The sequence below is a fragment of the Convolutriloba macropyga genome, chromosome 2, assembly GCF_964194025.1.
Source record: "Convolutriloba macropyga chromosome 2, txConMacr16.3, whole genome shotgun sequence".
Classification (NCBI taxonomy): Eukaryota; Metazoa; Xenacoelomorpha; order Acoela; family Convolutidae; genus Convolutriloba; species Convolutriloba macropyga.
In genome coordinates, this window is record NC_134469.1 from 46,490,560 (window position 1) to 46,514,491 (window position 23,932).

Below are 23,932 nucleotides of genomic sequence, written 5' to 3' on the forward strand. Positions count from 1 at the left end.
TTTGTGCAGCTGAACTAAATTCCCTTTAAGTACCTCAAATTAGATGTTCATTGTATGTAGAAAGATCCGATAGCCATCTTCCAGTGGCTTTCAGTGGCGCATTGGATTCCACAGCTGGTCTACTTCAACACTTTGCCGATGGGACTACTGGAGTTGAGGACCACTCTCATTAACAGATTGGCCACGCATGTGGATGCAGTGAGACGGAAGACTGTCCAGTGCATTGGTGTGTATTCTCTCTTCGATGAAGAGTATGCCACTCAGATGCTTCCTCTTGTAGTGCAAGTAGTGTTGATGGATCGGAAGCAGGAGGTACAGCTGACAGCCTTTAGAGTAGTGTTCGATATCCTTCTAAGATATGGATTGTCTGTCACTGGGGAACAGGCACCGCTTTCAGGTTATTAGGGTTTCTGCATCTTTTCTAATAGAAAAATGTTGACCTGTCCTAAGATACTTGAAGTGAGCAATACTGGTGTAGTTCGACACTTTGTTCGTGTTTTGCATGAATTGAAGCGTTCGGCGTCATTCTACTGTAAAATTGTTAGCTATCAGAAAGTTGCTATCTTTTTGGCAGTTCAAACCTCTTAAATCCTTGAATAGTAACTGCCAAAAAGATAACTTTGAAGAAATGGCACGGGCGGTATATTCGAAGAGAAGTAAAATGAGCTATCTTTAAGTACTCAACATTGTGGCCTCTTGGAGTTGTTGGATTTTACTTTTCCACTAGTATTGGCTTTTGTAATTGAACCTCGAAATGATTCACCACTCACGCTCTCACCCAATCCTATCAACTCGTTTGGCTTAGTTTTTGGTCTTTTTGACTTCAAATTGTCTTACATTGTGTTGAGCCGAGCACACTTTAAATCAAGTCGGGAGCAGCGCTGATCAATACGGAATTTCCATTTAGTCTGTGAAAAGTAGTTGAGTTCAAAGGCAAATGATAGTGTTTTAAGCTACAATTCTTAAAAGCTATTTCTACACGACAGACAACTTTAAGGATAACTTTAACCTGAAATTCATTTTTTTGTTTCATTTTGCGGCAATCGAGGTGCTGTTTTCATCGATAGTTTAGAAGTTGGAAATAGTGGAAATTTGTTCTGATTTATGTTAATTAGAAGTTGAAGTGGTGGCCTCTCAGACGGTGATGGACATAACGTCTTTGAACGAGACTTTTCTCAATCGGACTCGTATAGCGGCTGGCTCACCCGACATGAACAGATCCGGATACTCGTCTGACTCCCCCGAGACTGCAGACAGCTGTGATGCTGACGAAGCATTGGGATCGGAGACCTCTCCCAATTCTAGAAAACTTCTGGGAATCTTAGTCAAATACTTGGACAACGTGGTAGGTTATAATATATAGTACTGTCAAAGCCTGAAAAAATGAGAGGATGAACTAATTTCTGATTCTCTAGCTCTGAAAACTTAGTGAACATGTTTAATTGGTCCGTAGCAAAATTTGTGGTAATTATTTGGTGGACTATTTGACTTATCTTCAAAAACTGGTAAAAACTCGGGTGCATTAATTCTCTAGACAGCTCTAAACTAAGTCTCTAAGAAAGTGCCTTTACTTAAATTTCTGTGGTTCAGGCAGTTAGTTGTTGATTCAATTGCTGTTCTTTCTAGAATGCGGAGATGCGAAGTGTTGCAGTGGAGGGCTTGACTAAGCTCATGTTGCACGACAGGATTTCCAGCTGTGAAATCTTCTGTCGACTGTGTATTCTCTGGTTCAGTCCCACAACCAAACAGGAAAGCTACCTGCGACAGTGTCTGGGACAGTTCTTCCCCCTCTTCGCAATCGGATCAAGGCTAGTCGTGTTCCTGCTGTTGCAAATTTTTGCATCCGTGACAAAACTGTTTTCATTGATCACTGAATTCTGACTTCAATAAATTAATCTATTTACATAGCCTTGCATAGTTCAATTGTATATTCCGTGTAAATACCGATTTTAAATTCCGAATAAGAGGTTCGTGGAACCGGCGGCGATGTTTGCAAGGACATGTTTTTAATAGCCGCCCTCAGCTTCTCAGCCGGCTACTATAGCGCTCCTATTTTTACGATTTAAAGAATTGAATTAGAATGGGGCGCTGTCTTTTTAAAGATCTGTTCACACATTTCATGATTTTTGAAGTCAAATTGGAGTAGTGATTTTGGTCACGCCGAAACAGGAAGTGGAGCGAAAAACATTACGCCGCAGAGGTATTCCCAAATTGTCACGGGCAAATATGCCCGATATGTGTATCTCGTGTTCGTTTTTCCGATGTTAATACATTGAAAATGCAACAATATTGCGGAAAATAGCTACTTTAGCTAAAACAGACAAAATTGAAGGGAATTGCGCAACCCGTGTTCGCAAAAGTGTCCAAATTTTAGCAGCGAAATAAAAGTACAAGCTATGTATCCTATTTTTCGCGCATTTTGTATCACGAATCTGCTCCATTTATGTATCGCTTTTTCGCACGCATCGATTTCGCACTATAATCCGCGGTTAAGCCTAATTTAATGCGCGTTTTTGAGCATAAAAGTCATTATTAAAGCTTTATTACTACTACTAGTACTTATTACTACTTTATTACTACTTATCAAAGGGTTCCTACCGGGTTCATTGAATCTACACCAGTCCCACATAGACAAACAAAGCCTTTTTGAGCGAGAGATTTTTTGGTAAAAAATCAGTTTTTGTGGTACTGGGACGTACATCATTTATTTCACAAAATAGCTCAATTGCGTATTAGAGATACTTTTAATGCAGATAATAGATACCTAAAACGAGCGGAAGCCTTGTCACCTATTTTACAATTTTAAAGTTCTTTTATTTCGCAAAATTGGCAAAATCCCTTTTCCGAAAAGTAAGATGTTCATTTTATGTTTATAATTTTCGAGCGAATTTTACTAAGGCGGAAATTTTGGGGTATACCTCTGCGTTGTAGTGTTAACTATTGCGGGTTGTGACTAATAAAAAAGTTCGTTGTATCGGTTATTTCTTTCATAGTGATTCAGTTGAACTCTTGCTTTTTGTGAGCTGTTCGTTTTTAAATGTTTACTTTTGAATCTAATGTTCAAAGTTCTTCAAACTAATATTCATAATGACAATTTAACAAGTATTATATATAATGTTAAGCCAAAACGGAGTTTTTTATGAAAATTTTTAGGAATACCTTTTCAGAGCAAAAGCTTTGATGTATTTTCTTTTATATTTTGATTGGAGGCATGCAATCATTTGAAATTGATAGGCGTTGTTTTAAAAAGTAATTTTTGTATTATAGATTGCTCAATGATGATGCAACCTTGAAAATTCAAACACAAACAATGGAGGCGGCGGATCCTTGTGGAAACCAATTAATTTTGTCAGCGTGTCATTTTATAAGTTTTTTTCATTTTTAACTAAATATTAAAACCTTGAAATTCGAAAAATAAACTAAGAGATCGCTTATCGTGAAAACCAATTAATTTTGGTAGCGAGTTTTTATTTTTAATTTTAGCTCAGTCCGATTCTCAGTTAATTAATTTTTTGGAATAGCACAAGTATTATTTCATAAATAGCAAAAACCTTAAAGCTTAAAGCGGCTGCTTGTGACTGAAAATTGAAGCTAGCTTCCAAATTTTCTAGTTTCTTCAAGGCGTTGTAACTCTCCTTAAATTCTCAGTATTGTAATCTGGAAATTTTGTTATGGTTTAGGTTGCGCTGGTGAAATTCGAATTTAGCTGTGTGAATGTCCTGAAAGACGTCTTGGGAATAAAAGAGTTAGGCTTTTTGTATTTCTTCAAGTGTTTAAGACTACTAACAGAAATCAACAAAACTGCTAACAGAACTCGTTATTTCACGCATTGCAGCAGCGTGCCAAATTTGTTGAGTGATTAATAGCCGCTCTCATCTTTTCAGCCGGCTATTATAGCGCTCCTATTTTTTTACAATCCAAGAATTGGATTGTATTGGTGCTCTGTCTTTTTAAATTTTTGTAAGATGTTTTCACACCTTTTTTTTCATGACTCTGAGCTTTCAAAACGGGATAAACAGGTAAAGCTCAGCGGTCATCAAATTGCATTAGAGGCCCTTACTAGCGTTTAGTAGTCCGTCAAGTGTTTAGAGTGGCGAATATACTGAGAAGGCCGTATTTCAAGGTTAAAAGGCCATTTTTAGGAGTTTTTGAGCCCAAAATGTTGCAATTTTTTGCGTTTTTTCGACATCTTTCGACTTATTTGTTATACCCGTCTAAAATTGACTTTTGTAAAAGTTCATAAAGGATTTTTGCGAGAAAAAACTTTTTTTATGACTGTTTTAAGAGCTATATCTTTTGGTACTCGAAACAAACACGCAAATTTATACTAATTTTTACAATTTATTTCTTTTTTTTTTGAAAAGTTTTTAAATTTTTTGAGTTTTTTCAGCCCTCGGTATCAGGGAATGTCCGCCACGGTTTGGTAATAGGTTATTGCGTAATTTCTAGTGGTAATGGAATGGTTTTCAACCTTTTAACATCACGAATTTAAGCAATTTTTAGAAAAGCTTGCAATTTTTTCACATTTTTTTAACGTTTATTGTAATTATCTAAGTTTTTCCAGCTTCAGGGGCGAGGAAACCTCCTATTGGGTTTGATAATAGGTTATTTAATAATTTTTTTGGCCATGGAATGGCCTTCAACATTCTAATATTACAAATTAAGCGATTTACTGATAAAACCTGCAATTTCAAGTATTTTTTGGAAATTTGTCATTTTTTTAGGTTTCTCCAACCTCAAAGGCCAAGGAACCTACTCTAGTGTTTGATAATAAGTTACAACATAGTTTTTTGTGAGAAGGATATAGTATTCAAGTGAGAAGGATATATTAATATCTTGATTTTCAGCAGTTTTTTTTTAATAAACTTGCAATTTTTTCAAAATTTTTCTCGTAAATTTTTTCAGCAGCGAGTTTTTCCGGCACCAAGGGTACAGGAACCTCCTCTAGGATTTGATATTAAGTTACTGCATAGCTGATGGAGAAAATGGTTTGGTTATCAATGTATCAATAACACGAGTTTAAGCTATTTTTTGATAAATTTTAACTTTTTTCAATTTTTGTGAAAACTATTATCGTGTTTCAATTTTATTGGTCTTTATGATCCAATGAAACTATTTAAATTTTGGAAAAGAGATACGGGATAGCCTCTGGAGACAATAAAATGGTTCTGAAGATATTATTATCATGAATTTTTAGCAAGATTTTGCTAAGATTTGAAATTGTTTTGAATTTTTTGAAATTTTTCTGTCATTTTCTGAGTTTAACAATCCTTACTTGCCCACAAAATATTTTTATGTCCTGCAGCTAGTTTACATGGCAGAACTCCACAGACCAAAAACTTATTTTGCCCTTTTTATTTCCTCAAAATTTAGAAACCTTCTTTAAATTTTGCACTTATCATTTTTGAAGTATTTGTCATTTTTCTCGAGTTTATGTTAGTGGACAAAAAATCTTTTTCATGTGAGTATCTTAGTGAGTATATTGAATTGTATCATATTTGGCCTTCTTGGTTAAAGGCTTCAAAAGTTTCAGAAAGAAACTATTTTTTTTGTTTAGTTTGTTCGATTATTTTAGTTTCTCAATTTTTGAATTTGTCTTTTTGGCTGGGATTGCTAAATTGATCTGCTGGTCAGTTAGAATACATCTAAAGTTTTTATTCAATTCTTTGGATTGTATTTCAGGACTTGTCCTGCTATGTTTTTTTACTTCGTCGAACTTTTTTTCGCTTTACCCATTTGCCGCTTTTTCGACATTTGAATTCTTTTTGATTTCTCTAGACTAGTTTCACTCTTCTGTCATTCTGCTCCAAGTCCGTTTAAACAGCAGCTGCTCAGCAAAGCAATTCAAAATGAAGAGAGTCAGTATAAAAAAATCAAAGTCAGAAATAGAAACGGGATAAACCCATAAAGCCCGTTTTTAGATGCCCGGTACTTGAACGTCGTTCCTATAAGTCTTAGTTACCACCTCTAATGCTTATTTGTGTTGATAGTAGCCCCTGTAGCCTCTCTCTAAGAAACAGAAGTATGTTCAACTACGAAATGTCATCAAAATAAATCGGACTTAAAAAATATTTTTGTACAAAAATCTTTTTTTTTTTTCAATATATTCTATTCGTTCAATCCCAATCATGCTTATTGGAATCAACGGCGGCTATTTTCCGGCAATCTGCCGGGTATGTTACTTCACTTTTGTGGCTGCCTTTTATTGTTAAATTTCATTTATATCGATTAAACTGTATTGAGTAAAATAAGTATTGAATAAGTTTTAGTTACTATCTATAATGTCTATTGGTATTAATACTAGACCCGGTAGCCTCTCACTGAGAGACAGGAGTATGTTCAATTACGAAATGACATCATCAAAATAAATCGCACTTAAAAATGTCTTCATACAAAAATTAATTTTTGTCGATATTTTCTTTTCTTTCAATCCCAATAGAGTTATGGTAATCAACGGCGGCTATTTTAAGGTAATCTGACGGGTATGTTTGCAATTGAGCGGAAATTTAAAAAACAAGAGTAGTGTGTATAAATTTGATCATTAGGAAAACAAACTGGCAGAACTGCAAATTGTAAAAATGTGGCTATCTTTCAGGCAGAAAGTTAGATAAAACAACAAAAACTGAAATATTTGAGCTGCATGATTAATTTCAAAATCAGCGCTAGATAATTGATTTGCGATTGGAAAAATATTGAAACACTACAACTTATATAGTTCTGGGGAACATCTAAAAAGTTGTTCGAATTTTTTTTACATGATTTGCCCAAGGTCCTGTATTTTAAAATTGCAAGACAACAATTGAATAGAAAAAATTGGTATTCTAAAATACATGACATGAGGAGACGGCGAAATTAAAATCAAAATATATTTGAGGAAGATCTAAACATCTTGTTTACACGTTTTACGTGACATTAATTCTTTTCAAAAAAAGCAACGTTTTATTAAACTTTGCCCTTTAGCACATTTTTTTGTCAACTTGTTACCAAGTCGCATTGAGGGAAAGTCCCTTTTTAAATAAAGTAGAGGTTAATGATCTTTAATATAAGTTCTATCTGATGCCATTTTGATTTGATTATTAATAGTTCTCAAAAACTGGACAACAAGTATTCGTCGTAACTAATATTTGTAATCATTTGATTTTTGTCGCTGTCTCTTTTGGTAGTCAGAGGTCTTCTCATCGGCGCTCTAAAGTAGATTGTTTTATTCATTTAGTAGTTTGTTGAACGAAATGTTGAGATGTTAATTTTTATCTCTTCCTCAGTTAGTAGACAATCAAGTGAAAAATGTAGATGAGCGGGGTCGGAACTTTATTTGCGAAGTTTTTTAAATCCGTATCCATTTTGAATAATTGAATCAAAATTCAAAATTTATTATAAATGATGATAAGAACCTTTGTGTTGCACTAACAAAAATCAATGGGCAAAGTATTCAAAATCATACTGAATTAGAAGTTTCCCGCAAACAAGAATTGTGTAAAATTGTAGTTTGGATACAACAAAGAAGATTGGCATTTGCTTTGATTTGCACAGTTATTGCTGCAAGTTATCAAAAAAACTATTTTTGTTATACTCTTATTGGTGGGGGAGGGGGGGGGGGGGGACTTGTGAGCGGAGAGCAGACAAGAGTAATGAGGAATAATGTGTAAAGTCAGATTGTAGATATGAAAAAAGTTTTTAAAGTTTACGTTCACGATGACCATTGGAAAATTAGCTCACTGGAAAATGTCAAGTCTCTTGAAACAACAATATTGCCCAAAACTCCCTTACTCTTTGAATTGAATTCTAAAGATTGATTAATAGCCGCCCTCATCTTCTCAGCCGGCTATTATTGCGGTCGTATTTTTTTTTACTTCGTCAAACTTTTTTTCGCTTTACCATTTTGCCGCTTTTTCGACATTTGCGTGAAATCTTTTTGACTTCTCTAGGCTAGTTTCTCTCTTCTCTCATTCTGCTAAGAGTGAATTTGAACATCAGTTGCTAAGCAAAGCAATTCAAAATGAACAGAGTCGGTATAAAAAATTGAAGTCAGAAATAGAAACGGGATAAACCCATAAAGCCCAATTTTAGATGCCCGCTATTTGAACGTCGTTCCTATAAGTCTTAGTTACCACCTCTAATGCTTATTGGTGTTGATAGTAGCCCCTGTAGCCTCTCTCTAAGAAACAGAAGTATGTTCAACTACGAAATGCCATCAAAATAAATCGGACTTAAAAAATATTTTTGTACAAAAATCTTTTTTTTTCAATATATATTCTATTCGTTCAATCCCAATCATGCTTATTGGAATCAACGGCGGCTATTTTCCGGCAATCTGCCGGGTATGTTTTTTCTTCAAATCGAAAAAATTTAAACATCGCCACCTTTATCTTAGCTTAATCATTTTTCGAAACTCAACTTTGGACAAAATTTGATATAACGAAAAAACAAAAACGTTTTTAAAAAAGCTCGAATAAACTTTTTGATTAGTTTGCAAACTAAATATATTGTTCAGTGAATTAAAAAAAAATTTCTTTTGAAAAATCCCGCAATATTATTTGATGATATTTGTCGGATTTTCAAGTCGATTTTCCCTTCTTGGTTTCTACATCAGTGCCCCTAATTATAATTCACTGAGTTTGCCACTCCAACATTGATATACAAGCCCTTTTTCGATCGAGGGATTTTTCGGAAAAAAACCGATGGCTCGGCTTTTCAACTTTGTCTTTAAAGTTGTTTATGTTTACATCGCTTTAAAGCTTTAAAAGCTTCAATTAAATCTTTAATAAAGTGCTTATTACAGAGTAGTAAATCAATTTTGCATGCTCAAAATGCGCTCTTTTTTAGGCTTAATTGAGGATTAGAGATATTTTTAATGCGAATAAAAGATACCTAAACTGAGCGGAAACGTGCTACAAGATTTGTCACCTATTTTAAAGTTCTTTTATTCCACAAAAATGGCAAAACCCCTTTTCCGAAAAATAAGATACAAAGGATGTCTCCTAATTTCATTCATTTTATGTATCTAATTTTCAAGCGACTTTTACTAAGGCGAAAATTTTGGGCTATACATCTGCGGTGTAATATGCAGCGAGTGGTTTTGAAGTGTGAAATTTTTTCGCTCTTATTTTGAAGTAGAGTGATAAAACGGTGTTTGAACAAAAATTCGTTTATTTGCTATTGGGTTTTTGTTCACTTGCGGCAATTTCACTTTGATTTTTACTGTTTTTTCAATTTTTTGGATCGGATTTTCTAAATGGTTTTTCTAATCCGTTCATATTTCATCTAGGCCTAGTTGTTTGTTTTAACCAAATTTCCATTCCTCGCTAGTGGTTTTTCGTTCACATGCGGCATTTTCGGCATTGAAAATTCTTTGCATTGTACGTCACAACTTGTCCTGCTGTGTTTTTTTACTTCATCGAATAAAAATTTTTCGCTTTACCTCAGTTCACAGCCTTTTCAACATTTTGCTTGAAATCTTTTAAACTTCACTAGGTTAGTTTCACTCTTCTCTCATTCTGCTAAAATTGTTTTCAGACAGCAGCTGCTCAGCAAAGCAATTCAAAATGAACAGAGTCGGTATAGAAAAAACGAAATCAGAAATAGAAACGGGATAAACAAATAAAGCCAATTTTAGATGCCCGTTACTCGGACTTTGTTCTTAGTTACCATTTCTAAGCTTATTGGTACTGATACCTTCCCCTGTGTCGTTTTAAGCTCCAAAATTTATGTACAAAAATCTTTTTTTATTAGTTTTTTCTTTTTTCTCAATCTTGGTTATGGGGATCAACGGCGGCTATTTTCCGGCAATCTGGCGGGTATGTTTTTAGCTGTCAGCGGTATTTTTGCATGGAATTTCTGATGCTTTATTTGTAGTTGTAGCGTTTACTTAGTCTGAATGATCGCTCGTTGCAGGGGACACCAGGACTGCATTAGAAAATCGTTCATGCCGGTGATTCGCACCATCTTCAAGGCACCGTTGACTTCCCCTCTGGCAACAATTGACTGCGACCTGATGGCCAAGTACTTGGTCACTCTCATGTCCCCATGCAATGAGCGCCTTCTGCTGCACAACCCAGAAGGAATCGAAATAGTCAGGGTAAGAGCAGCAACCAACAACTTGAGCTTACAAAATAGAGCAGAGATATTTAGACTATTTAGTATAGCTTAACGTTTCTAAAATTGTGTTATTAATTGCTCTCGTAGAGAAGCAATTATTGTAAACGTGTGTGTCTTATGCAAAATTTTTGCTTGACCGTTTTGACTTTTCGAGTGACTTTTACGCCCTCGACTTTTTGCGTTTTGCGTGATCTAAAATTCCCTCTCAATCACAATTTCAAGCAGCTGAACTCAATTCGTGGGGATTTAATGCTCAAAGTCAAATGAAAAGTGAACCGAAACTGGTACCATTTTCACTTTAAATCTTAATAGTGATATATGTTAACCTCTAATGTGGTTATTTGAAGCCCACTATTGAACTTCTTAGTCCCATTCAGCCTCGATGCTTTGATGCTTTGAGCCTCTGTTATTTCTCAATAGTCAGATTTCATAATATCGGTGCATTAAGAATAACTTAGTTTTTCTCGCTGTAACGTGTACTATATTTGTCGTTTTTTCAAAAAAATGTGTCTACCCTTTGTGGTTGTGAATGGGAGAGTTCGGAAAGTAATGCAAAAACCTAGTTTGCTTGGACCCATTGTTACCGTTGATTTAGTGTATCGAGGTTGGACAGTTTCTAGAAACTTTTTCCGATCTCAATTACTGATTGAATTCTGAAAGTAAATTGTATCCTCCAAAGCTTGGTTGCTACACATATTTAGAAAAATGAAGATTCTAAATTATCGTACTGATTCTCTTATCATTAGGGTTACCTGTAAGATTTTTTTAAACTTACAGCAAGCAGCAGCGCATCAGCAACTTGGTCGGCAGTTGTGTGATCTGATGTTGAGCAAACCCGATGAGTCTTACGTGCCTCTTTTGTCTAAAGCACTCACCTACCTAGACATCACTCCCGAGGCAACTCTCTTCACACAGCGGGAATTTTTCGACAGTCTTGTCAGGCTTGAACAGGTTAGTTCTCGTGCGCAACTTTGAACCAACTTTAAACTGTACGATATAAGCAGAGCATGAGTGTCATCTCTTATGAGCAAAAGTTTCATGTGCTCACAAGATTTACAATCAAGTTGTTATTCAAAAGAAATGTTTAGACACACTAGTGGCTAAAGCGTGAGTGTGCTTCGAATGTTCCGTTAAATCTTGAATTGGAATTGTGATGAATTGTATTGTGATAATATTTCAGTGCATAGAAGGTGGACAACCCAAGCGTAATATTGCACGAGTGAAAAGTCGCCTGTCAGCTAGTCTGAACAATGACAGCCTGCGTTGCAGCTCAGTGGGCACGAACGGCGGTGAACAAGACCATAACATCACGACCTCCACCAACAATGTCGCTGATAGCTCTATGCTGTCTATTATTCGCACCAATGAGAACACAGCCCTCCAGCCGGTTTCGCGCCTGCCCAGTTTCAGCGCCATCAGTGAAAGTGGCGAGAGTCACGTGAGTGAGCAGAGTCCAGCTCCCGAGGTTAATAATGGCGAGAAATCGGAAACGAGAAAGCGAACTGCAAGAGGAAAGCGTACCCGAGGCGATTGATTTTTTTTGAAATTTTTTTGTGATGTTGATAAACTGCGAGTTGATTACATTGTGATTTAGATTGCGTCTTGAAAATTGTTGTGTGAAATTAATATTTGTCAATTTTTGTGTCAATTAATTCTTTATTTGGTTTGAAAAAGTTTGAGTGGTCGGTAATCTTTTCTGCTTCCACAACCTGGAAGCAATATTTCTGCGAAGATTAAGTCGATCCATACAAATCGTGTGAATCTGAGTATGAAAAGTGTAACTTAGAATAGTTCATTGTAAAGGGAAGTTCTACAGATGTCTAACAGGCTTCATGAAACCAGAAAAGATTGACCGTCGTCAGATTGGAAGGATATAACTAGTTATTGCTTGTAAGGCAGACCCGACGTGGGCTCCTTTTACAGCCTTAAAGTATAAAGAGCTAGGGCTACTTATTTCTGCGCGCGAAGTAGACTTACCTATATCTCTAAGACTAACCGACTCTATAAAACACTGAGAGTAAACTTCTATTATTACGGTGATTAAGAAGTATAGCACCTGAGTCAATGGTATACACATGGTGTATCTAACTAAAAGACTGACTATAGTTAGTTCAGTTCTCTCTATATAAAAGAGAATAGTGTCTTCTCAGTCTTTGATTGGTTGGAGGTGTACATTCAGTATTTCAACTGCTACATCCATCCGGGGTTAAGAGTTTCAAATCCGAATTTGTGAAGGGTAGCAGAAATACATTGAATGTGTCATCCTCGCTGAAGGGTAGGGTGAAGTGAGTGATGAGTTGTGTCCATTCTGAAGTGGATTGTGACTTGTGCCGTCGTCTGGCATCCCTGTCAGTGAAGTAGTGACTAGTGTCGTGAGTGAAGGTGTTCGTCTTGATTGTCGAACCAGTAAGGGTGCCAGTTACAGGGTGTGCTGGCCAGTAACGTCAGTCCTGTTGAGAGTATGCCCAACTGCTCTCACTGTCTTGTAGTGAGGACTTATTCCCAGTTGAAGGACCGCTTGTAGTCCGTAGTCTCTGTCTGGCTTGCACGAGGAGATTTCTGTTTATCTCCACCTGGTACAGGGTTTGAACCAGTCGGCTTTACCAGCTTACCTTCTGGTAGAAATCCACCTTTTAGCTACTGTGTGAGCTACTTTCCCTATTAAATCTATTAGTTATATTTAATAAGTTCTTTCGTAAGTCCCGACCTGGAGCAAGAAGAAAACAACTGATCCTAATCTTCAGTCTTGTAGAAAAAGAGAAGAATATGGTGAATATATAATTTTTAGAAAGAAGAAAGTAAAGACAGGAAGAAAGTAAAAAGAGAAAAAGAAAAGAAAGAGGTTTAGGTGAGTTTTGAGAACAGTGAGTCTCTTTGAGTTTTTGTGGGACTGTGAGCCCAAGGTGTTGCTGTAGGTCTGTGGCCTACGTCCGATATTCGAACTCGAAGTCCGGAGCTCGATTGTCTGGATCACGGAAGAAGGCGAGGAATTCGGGATCACGTGCCAGACAAGCAGCGAGGGCACGAGGATACAAATCATCGTTACAGTGTGGTTGTAACGCGAGGAGGTGATTGAAGATTTGTGTTTCCTCTTGTGATGGCTGCTGATTGTCCAACTGGTCCACCATCCAGTCCCTGTAGAGGAGGTTGAAAGTGTGGCCATAGGCACACTTCGTGGCGCCTCCTTCTACGTATTGTGGATACTCGAGCGGGACGAGGATGGGGCGATTAGTCTTGGCATAGAGTGGAGAGAAAATGAAGTAGTTGTTGATAGGATCAAAATTACGTAGGGTGCCTTCACAATAGATGGGTTGGATGATGTAACTAAAATTCATGTAGTAGGTTGAAGTCAGCTTAGTATTAGCGTACTGAGGATGCGAATTCATGTGGATAATCGGATCAGTGTGTTGAAAGTGATGGTGCACAAATAAGTAGTTGTGCATCGCGTGAAGCATCTTCAATCGATTTACTTTGTGGGTGGTGTTGTTTACATCCATCTGTGTGGGATGCAAGAATTCGAATTGCAAGTAGAATGGGTCGTATTTAACATAAATTTTGTAGGGTGCAGTGTCGCGAGTGAAGAAAGTATTGAGGTAGTAGTTTGGGCGATCTGCAAGTGCAAAGAAGTACTTAAACAGATGCCAAAATCGTTCCGTGAAGCGAGGGTTTAGAGGAAAGTGGAGACATTCGAGTGGTAAATCTTCTTGAACATATTCGTTCTCCAATTGTCCAAGAGAACAGGAACTGGCTGTGGGCTTTAGTGTGTTGAGGCGGGGTGGAAGTGTAGTTGATCCCCTCTGGCTTATGTATACCTTGTATGGTATTAATGTCGAGAGGGTTTGTAAGTTCATGAAACCGGAAATTCGGTCCCTGTGACCGGTGTGGGGTTCCGTGTGTTGGTGCAAAAGGGTTTGATATCCCGCGACAAGATGAGGGCTGCGAGCCTCGTGAAGGGCTCGCTGTGTGACGGGCAGGCGATTGTGAAGCCTGTATTGGTGAGGAACGAACTGGGTAGATTTCGTGTGCTGTGGCTCGTGGACGCCTCCTAGCTGAGGGGTCAATACACGGGTAGTTGTCTGTCGACGTGGGTTGATCGTAGGGGGGTGGCTGAGGGAAAGGCTGTTGTGGCCTGAGAGGTGGTATAGTCGGGCCGTACCGCGGTGAGGGTACCGGTGGGCGTTGTGTGCGGTGTTGGCGGTACTGGCGGTGGGTAGACCAGTGGGTGTGATCGTGGTCGTGATCCACGAATTCTACCGTAGTACGCCCAATTAGGGACGACTGTTTCTGGTGTGGAGCGGGCAGACTGCTCTGCTGTGGCTACTTCATCAGCCCAAGAGGGAATGCTCTTAGGCTGGGGTCGTGGTTGTGATGCGGATACTGCTGTGTGTGCAGTAGAGAAGAGTGGAGGTGGCTGTGGCACCTGGCTGGTTCCCTGGAGAAGCAGCTCTTGTGATGAGCTTTGTGGACCTACAGGAACTGAGGGTGAGCTCGTGTCACTGTCGATATACAGGTAAAATTAACCTGAGCTCGAGGAAGAGTTGGCGGGTGAAGGCAGTGGGTTCACACGCGCATAATTGGCCGTGTCCACAGACTGTGGCTGTGGGGAGGGTTGCGCCATCGTGAAGAGGGCTGGTGTTTGCATTTCGCAAACTGGCTCGGGTACTGGGTGCCAGTACCACTGGAGTGAGGGGTGAGGGCAGAATGTCATCAACCTCCAGCATAATGAGGTCGTATGCCGTAGGGTCTACATTTGGGGGGGGGGATTGGTGAGCCTCCTTCCTGGTGGGTGGGAACTGCAGTGGAGTTACTAAAACAAAAAGAGTGTTGAAGGCGAGTGCTTGGAAGATAAAAAGAGTTCTTCTGGAGTTTCCTGATAGTCAGGATATTTTTCAATAGAGTCTCGTGAAAGATAAATTCCACGTGAGCCTTTACGCTTATTAGGTTGAAAAGTGTGTAGGTGTAGAGATTGAAAATCTGGTTTCGTGCGAGATTCAATTGGTGTTTCATAGCATTGATAAATGGAAGCTGGTAAAGTGGAAGTGTGTCGTTTATTTGAATAATTGTGTACAGGAGAAGAGAATTTCTTATAGAAGTTTTCAAACTTTTTGTGTAATAGATTCAATTCATGTTGAGAGTGTGGAGTGCAACTCTCAATTGAATGTCTACGTCGTTTTTTAGGCGATGGTGGTTTATATTGTGTGGAATCGGATTGTAGCACATGGAATATTGTTTGCAAAAATACTCCAAAAGATCCGGAGGTTTTAATTTTAGCCAACATAATATTGGTCCTAAAAGTGATTTTAAATTATAAGTGTTAAATGCACTACGAAATAGGCCGAATAGGCACTGTAAAACATTAAAAACAGTCCATATTATGGCTATTTCTATTAATACGTACCAAGGGTATCCAAAGATTCCTATGAGGGATTCTTTAAAATAGTTGCCATTAATCAAGTCACGCCAATCAAGTCGGCGGAGGGTGAATTCTCTGCCCTTAATAAAGAGTCTGTTAAAGTAATCATTATATTCTGTGCGTAATTGTGAGACTTTTAATTGTGCTTGTCTTGTAAGATCTGCAAAGATTACTGCTCGTGCTACTTCAAATTTTTCTGCTGTGTCATCAACTAATGGGTTAAATTTCATCTTATCTATTGACTTAATCCAGTCGTGTTGACTGTATATTCCAAGTTGTTGCGCGGTAAAATCTGCGTAGGTGAAGCGGTTTTCAACTTCGTCAGGCGTGAAAGTTTCAACAGGGTTTCGCGCTTTAATTGGATAGGGTGTTAAGCGATATGTGTCATCGCCGTCTGCGTCGAGTGAGATTCGTTGATCAAAATTTTCGGATATACATGGGGCTTTAATAGACCAGGGGAAGGTCTTTCGGGTGACTTGGTCTACAAATTGTAATTTGTGTTGGTAGTATATAGGAATACGTTCGAAGCATTGATTTTCTAATACTTAAAGGGGTGATGAAACGACTTTACATTGAAAGAGTGAAATTACATTTTGGCTTTTAAGTGTAGCGAATGTGTGTCTCTGTCCTGTTATAATATAACCAACTAAAGGAAATTTCTGTGTCATCAAAATGAAAGCGGTTTGTTTCAAATCGCGGTCTAAGTCAGTTTGATCCATTTCGAGCAAGACTACTGATCATGTAATCGAGTTTTGCCTCGATTTGAAATTAGGGTGAACTGCACCAAACCAATTTTGTTTTCTGAATAACTCATATTTTTCTGTTTTGTGGTATAATTCTGATTCTTGTGGAATGACATATCCATCACGGATACTTGCTTTTCTGTAAGGTGTTAAAGAGGGTGGTCCTTCAGGGACTGTTATGTGTGTCATCAAAGTCGGGTGACGGTTTTCCCGAGACAAAATTAAAACCTTCTTTGTATTGTATAAAAATGTCTTGATATTGAGTAGCATAATATGGGCGATCTTCATCACATTTATAGAGAGGTTTTGTGAGAACCTCAAAACGTGTTTTTGAAAACGACTAGAATACGTGTGTGGCATGTGTTTGTGACCAGAATTAGTTTCATTATCAAGTGTTTCAATGAAGTATCTTTTTGAAATTTGATCATACGTGCGTGTGATTTTCCAAAATCAAAAATACGGCTGTGGTTTTCGGGTTCCCAAATTACTGTGGTTTTAATAGCGTGATTTGGAGGACAGTGGTCTCGTTATAAATTGCACTTAAAGCGAACTTTGCCATAGTACATGTGTTCTGAGGCAACATCAAAGGTGAGAGTGATGTTAGTTAATTGAAGTGATCATCCTAGTGTGTGGATGACATGATATTCGCGTTCTGATTATTTACCGGGACAGTTAGCCCAGGGATTATCTGTGGCATTAGGAATCCAATTATGATCGCGTGGGTTATAGACCATGCTTCCGGGTTGGAAGGTGAAAGGTCTATAACGGTCAAGTCGGAAACGGCCTTGTTTTTCTTCTATATTTGCTTGCCAGCGGGGGACGTCTAATACATCAAATTGTATCATTTGAGGGCGATAGTGGTGTTTACTTATGAGACCGACGCGCGCAAGTTCTCTACGAGCTTCAATTTCTGTGGGAAAGAAAGGTCGTTCCATATTGTTAACATACCAATTATCGTGATCAAACCGAAAACCTTTTTTTAATGATTTTTTGACAAAAACTTATTAGTGTGTATGGCGTAAGCGCGTACTTGTAGCGTTCGGATTTGTGAAAAAAATTTGTACTTGGGCGGGGAGGATTTTGAAATTGGCCGGCTTAATTTTATATTCGCCAATTTTATTGAGTTTATAATACTGCATATTTGTGATATGCTTTGGTGAACAGTCATAGTGCGTGACGACAAGATCTTGTATGCCTGTTTTAGGTGTGAAAGTGTTATGTTGGTCAACTTTAATTGGTTGTTTTGTTGGAAGTGGACATGAAAGGAGTAAATTAAGTAATATGAGAATTAAATTTGTAGTGGACATGTGTAAGAAAGTCGAGTGTGGATTGTAGAAAACAAAATAGCCTGCGGTGTTTTTTGTGTATCTATCAAATTTGTAGTGAATTTCTTGACAAATTAAAGGTGATGGGTCAGTTTTTACTCTAAAGATAGGTGGTGTTGCAGCTTATGGGTTAAAAATAAGTTTATCTTGTTCGACAACAATTTCAACAGAGAAAGTGATCATTGATTGTTTTAATAATTCGTGAGCTCTTTGTTTTTGTACGGGTGTTGTTTTATATGACTTAGATTTTCTTTGTTTCGCCCAATTATGTAATTGTTCTTCGTTGTTATCGTCTCCAAAGAGGGCGGGTGGGGGAACAATAAATTTAGGATCTAATTTTAGTGGTAGAGTTGGGTAAGTTCGTGTCGTATCGGAATGTTTCACAATACAGTGGTGAGTGTTGATCAGGGTCTGGTGTAGGTGAATTTGAGCTGAGAGTGATAATGGGCGGTGTACCCGGGAAGCTGAGTGGTAATGAGCTTTGAATTGAAAGGCGTTGAATTGACTATATTAAAGAGTGATTCCAGTGTGCTTGTGATAACAAATGTTCAAGAATTGTTATTTTTCCTTGTGATGGCTAAAAAGGATTATTCGCTGTTTTGCTGTATTTAAGAGTATATTTAACTCATCTTGGTGCTGATAGTATTTAACTTCAAAGGGCAGAATTTCGCGTTTTAGACGCTTGTTCTGTTGTAAAAGAACAGCTAGTTGTAATTCGTCCGAGTGTGTCGGTACGTGGGAGGAGGGTTGATAAATGTGATGATCCATTTTGGTTATTTCTTTTGTTAAACTATTAGTATTTATTTTATTGGGGTTGTGTTCCCCTTTTTTTAAATTTTAAGTAGATAAGTAAAAAGCTATGTAATCTAGTTCTAAGTTTCTTTCTCAAAAGAGAAAAGGGTGTGAGTTCTTTTTACGGTTAGAGTTTGGGAACTCACTGGTTGCACCAATTAAGGCAGACCCGATGTGGGCTCCTTTTACAGCCTTAAAGTATAAAGAGCTAGGGCTACTTATTTCTGCGCGCGAAGTAGACTTACCTATATCTCCAAGACTAACCGACTCTATAAAACACTGAGAGTAAACTTCTATTATTACGGTGGTTAAGAAGTATAGCACCGGAGTCAATGGTGTACACATGGTGTATCTAACTAAAAGACTGACTATAGTTAGTTCAGTTCTCTCTATATAAAGGAGAATAGTGTATTCTCAGACTCTGATTGGTTGGAGGTGTACATTCAGTATTTCCACTGCTACACTTGGATCAAAATTTTCAATCCCATGTGCTCAAAGGGATTTGGAAATTCTAAATTAAGCGTCACAATATTGAAGCGGAAAATATTTCTACAGTAATAATTGAAGGTCAATTATTGGTTTGCAGTGACTTCATTCAAGCAGCATTCTTGGCATTACGGGAACTTTTTGATTATCCGCTAAGCTTACAGCTTAGTGGATCTATATCGCCTTGTTCTTTGTTTTTTACAATTCGAAGAATTTTAATTGTATTGATGTGCTGTCTTTTTTTAGCTGCGAAGCTGTAAGCTGAGCGTAGTTATATCGCGGTGCTCTTGGTTTTGTTTTTGTTTCGTCGTCTGACGCTCTTTCGTTGTACATTTGTTCACACAGCAAAGCTGAAAGTCAAATTTTCTGAATGACCTCTTCCTCTCACTAACGGTATTTGCGCGCGTGACGTCATTTCTCACTCGCTTTAGCAAAAGTTTTTAATAGCCGCGTCCCCAATTCTAGGCGGCTTTTATAGCGCTCCTAATTTTATTTACTTCGTCCAACAGATTTTTGTTTCGTCTTACCGTGACTTCTTGGAATTGTCTTTTTCAGTGACTTACCTCACTAAAAAATGACTTCTGAGCTCACTTATGAAGTTTCAAATTTTATGAACATTTACTTATTAAAGGTCAATAGTGTGCATCTAAGTATTGCCAAACTTATGCCCTAATTCTTGAATATTAGAGTCTTGAGTTTTTGATTTCGAATATTAATTTTGGGATCTTTTCCGTTTGTGCCCCCCCCCAAATATTGCACGTGCATCTGGGGGGGGGGGGGTGCAAATAATATGCGCCCACTAAGCTGAGGGGGCACAAACGGAAAAGATCCTAATTTTGAAAAGCCCTATTAGGGCTTTCTCCTTATAGAGCTTATGTGTCTCATAAAAATGACAGCCCGAAGCTAACCCAAAAAGTCTAGTGGTCTATTAAACGACTGGTGGTCGATCTGTCTATTTTATTTCTATAGTTGTTTCAATTCATGTAACGCCACAAGCGTATATCGCGGCTATTTTCCGACAATCTGCCGGCTATGTTTGTTCTTTCTGTTTTACGAGTATATTCGCTTGAGCGCTATTTGGAGAATCTATGCGAATCTTTTTTGCTGTAATAATCATTCAGTGGACTGCTATACTATAGAGCAGTTCTACTTATATTATCATTTTTTATTTTTGAATATTTGCAAATGAAGAAGATTCACAAATCAATTGTACGCAGGCATATTCTTGTTTATTACAGAAGCACGAGCTTATCTAAGAACTTCAGCGGTCGATTTTACGTGCAAGAATGTTCGACCAACATGTCAGCTTGTCTACTCAGTTCTTTAGTTGTTCGTTATAATAATTGTGTTTTGCTTATTCAGATTTTCTGTTGTACTTTTAACAGCTAACTAACACACAAACACTCCTCTGTCACTTTCTGTTCTGTTCTGTGCTTAACCTTCAAAGCGCAAAGTAAACTACACAAAATGGTCGTAAATACGTTCTTTGATATCACCATTGGTGGCCAGGCTGCTGGTCGAATTGTGATGGAGCTGAGAGACGACGTGGTCCCGAAGACTGCCGAGAACTTCCGGGCGCTGTGCACTGGAGAGAAGGGATTCGGATACAAGGGATCTGCATTCCACCGGGTCATCCCTGGCTTCATGTGCCAGGGTGGCGACTTCACACGAGGTGAGTAAGAGTAATCGTGCTGTACAAATTTTGTACTGCATAAACTTCTGGGGAAATTTATTATAAACTTGTTTAAAATAAATTAATTTGGATGCATTTTAGTATATATTTTCTGGACGTGTGGCGTTTCGTTAGTTTGCGTTGAGAGAAGAGGTTCCCTAATCATTGTATTTACGCATTGTTTTTTTTTTTGGAGCGGGATAAGAGCTAAGAGTTTTTGAGAATGTGAACAAATAATTGGAAAATTTTTCTAATCCTAAGTATCCAAATCATTGTAAATAAAGATAGTTGCCTCCAGGGTTTAGCGGGTCATTTTCATGTAAACTGAAATCAAATTGGAAACGCTCAAAGGACAAATATTTCTTCTGCGAAAGTTTTCGAATTTCGCAGGCGGAATAGAGGTACCAGTATATGTGAATTCGTGTATGGTATGCATTGTATGTAGTTGTATTGTAAGTTCTAGTTAATAGCCGCGAAGCGATAGCTGAGGCTAATATTGGCCTTTTCTTGGTGTTTTTATTTCGCCAAGATTTTTTTAACGACCATATGACGTAACAACCACTTCAAATCTGCTTTTTGTTCATTCGTTCATGCAATTTCAACTGAATTGTGCGCGTGACGTCATTTTTCACTCTTAGTGGAGCTAGTTTTTTTTTAGATTATTCGTGTGATTAATTTTTGATCACACGTGACTTACCTCACTCTTAAAAATGACTTCCTCACTCTGAAATTGACTTTTTGCTTTAATTCAAAGAGATAAGGTCAAATGAGTGTATGTCACTCTAATTGAAGATTATTTAAGAGCAGCTAATAGAAACAGCAATAAGTTATAAAGATTCGTTATCAAAATTTAACATCTCAGCCCTTAATGAAAAAGAAAAAATTTTTTGGTCTGTCCTTGGACGTGCTTTTTGGGACTACAGATCTATGAAGCTATTGCGGCTATCTTCTGGCAATTTGTCAGCTATGTTTTTTTGTTCGCAGGGGACGGAACTGGTGGCAAGAGCATCTACGGAGAGAAGTTTGCTGACGAGAACTTCAATCTGAAGCACACTGGACATGGAATTCTCTCCATGGCCAATGCTGGACCAGGCACCAATGGATCACAATTCTTCCTCTGCACCGCCAGGACTACGTGGCTAGATGGCAAACACGTTGTATTCGGAAAGGTTAAACTTTGTTCATTCCACTGTTTTTCGCATTAAGTTGATCCGAACCGCAAGCGGACAAACATGTTAATGAGAGTCCATTGTTATGATGATTTTCCCAAATTTTGACCGTTGTAATGTCCTAATTTTTAAAGCTTATGCATGTCTTCTCCCTAATTGCTGCATTCATACAATTTTATGTGAGGTGCAGAAGAACTAATATGGCGCTGGTGAGATGCAAAGTTCGGAGGAAGAATCTTTCCCCGTTTTGGACAGCCTATTTCGATTTGGCTGTAAAATTTTGACAGGTTTCTCTTCTGATTGCCTGCTAATCGTGTTCTAGGTGATTGGTGGCTCGGACGTAGTGGATCTGATCGAAAGTTGCGGAAGTCAGAGTGGCGCGACGAGCAAAAAAATTGTCATCGCTGACTGTGGACAACTGTAATCTGTTGCAATCTCATACATTCACGTGTGAATAAGCGCTTTATAGTCACATGCGTAGTGTGTACGTACAAAAATTGAGAACGACTTGTACGCCTACTATTTTATGATGCATGTTTGATACGATACTATTGAATAGATTGATTATAACAGCTGTGTGATAAGTCTACACGAGTTCTGTTTGTTACTACATGAGTACTTTACAATACTTGTTGATGATTCCTTTTGATGTGAAATTCAAACATTTTTGACTTGAAATTCTATTTCACACTGAGACCCACATTTGAAATTAGGAGGTACTGTGATTGATTGGAATTGTCGCAATTTTTACCTTGCACAGCTGATAAATGGTTTCTACAGGTGTTCAAAAACTTTTTGAATTAAGGTGGTCTTTTTTATATTTGATGCGAAAGTATCTGTGAATCTGAAAATATCCTCCTCTGAGCTAAGAGGTCATCCGTTTCTGGTCAAACAAATTAATTTCAAAACACCACTGCACTAATGGTGTACTTAAAGCTCACAAATGGCAACACACAGTGGCTCTTTTGCTTTCTCAGATTAGTATTTGTGAACGTCTCAAAGGACTAGCGTTTTGCCCTCCCCTCAATATATGATATCAAATTTTTTTAATCGTGTTGATATGAGTCATACGAAAGGTATCTTTTGCGGCCGCTGGAGCTATTGACCTTCCGGTTTTTAGAGTCGAAGAGTAGTTAAGGCGATCTATTTTAATTGCTCTCGAACGAAGTTTAATGCAATTACTGTAAACGTGTGTGTCTTACGCAAAAATTTTTCTGAGTTTTTGTGCTTTTCTAGAATTTTTTAGTTTGGGTTTTTTAGTCTTAGGTTTTTTAGTTCATTTTTCAGTGCTCGTGGTTGCTCTCGTTCTGATTGGTTAAGATGGCAGGGAAGACTGCCACCTGGAGGTTAGTGGTTCAAAACCCCGTGGGAGCGTTTTTGCATCTAAACTAAATTCGAGTCGCCGTCTGTTGTCCGAGAGCAATTCGTCTGACGTTAGTGGCTTTATGATGATCGAGTTATCGGGAACAGGATACAAGTTAATGCCGCATCTGTTCAAAGAAGAGCAGAGAGAAGACTGCTGGTTTTTGTTGATGCTTGTTTAATAGTCGCCGTTAGCCTCTGAAACGGCTATTAATTAGGTTCTCTCCTTTTTATAGATTCGAAGCTATATTGCGGTGCTCTTGGTTTTTTACAATTCAAAGAATTTGAATTGTATTGGGGCGCTGTCTTTTTTTTCATGGTTTTTGAAGTCAAATTTGAGTAGTGATTTTGGTCACGCCGGAACAGGAAATGGAGCGAAAAAGCAAGTGGTTTTGCGGCGTGAAATTTTTTCGCTCTAATTTTAAAGTAGAGTGAGAAAATGGTGTTTGAACAAAAATTCGCTTTCTTGCTAGTGGTTTTTTGTTCACATGCGGCAATTTCACTTTGATTTTTACTGTTTTTTCGATTTTGTTGGATCGGGTTTTTTCTAAATGGTTTTCCCAATCCATTAATAGCTCATTCTAGGCCTAGTTTTTTGTATGAACCAAATTTTCATTTCTCGCTGGTGGTGTTTTGTTCACATGCGGCATTTTGACACCGATTTTTGTTTTTTTTAATTTTTTCTGATTTTTTTAGAAATGGTTTTCCCAATTCACTCATAGTCCGTTATAAGTCGTTTATTGTTTAGTCAATGAAAATTCTTTGAATTGTACGTCAGGACTTGTCTTTTGTTGACTATGTTTTTTGTTTCGTTGTCTGACGCTCTTTTGTCGTTTTACATTTTTTCCACACAGCAAAGCTGAAAAAGTCAAATT

At 37.9% G+C, this 23,932-nt stretch overlaps 2 protein-coding genes across 2 annotated transcripts in view; both read left to right on the forward strand.

Annotated features, from left to right (window-relative positions):
• The window catches only part of LOC142358705 (condensin complex subunit 3-like), a 46,899-nt gene extending 35,131 nt beyond the window's left edge, over positions 1 to 11,768 (forward strand). The window contains exons 10-15 of the mRNA XM_075410231.1: positions 61 to 397; positions 1,116 to 1,345; positions 1,627 to 1,808; positions 9,892 to 10,075; positions 10,873 to 11,046; positions 11,276 to 11,768. Coding sequence (XP_075266346.1) covers positions 61 to 397; positions 1,116 to 1,345; positions 1,627 to 1,808; positions 9,892 to 10,075; positions 10,873 to 11,046; positions 11,276 to 11,629 — 1,461 coding nt within the window. The 3' untranslated portion in view covers positions 11,630 to 11,768. The remainder of the gene's footprint in view (positions 1 to 60; positions 398 to 1,115; positions 1,346 to 1,626; positions 1,809 to 9,891; positions 10,076 to 10,872; positions 11,047 to 11,275) is intronic.
• An 8,408-nt stretch (positions 11,769 to 20,176) lies between these two features.
• Positions 20,177 to 22,373, forward strand: LOC142358706 (peptidyl-prolyl cis-trans isomerase-like). Its single transcript, XM_075410232.1, has 3 exons — positions 20,177 to 20,526; positions 21,511 to 21,695; positions 22,018 to 22,373. The coding sequence occupies exons 1-3, from the start codon at positions 20,322 to 20,324 to the stop codon at positions 22,117 to 22,119; spliced, it is 492 nt and encodes a 163-aa protein (XP_075266347.1). The 5' UTR covers positions 20,177 to 20,321; the 3' UTR covers positions 22,120 to 22,373.
• The last annotated feature ends 1,559 nt before the right edge of the window (positions 22,374 to 23,932 follow it).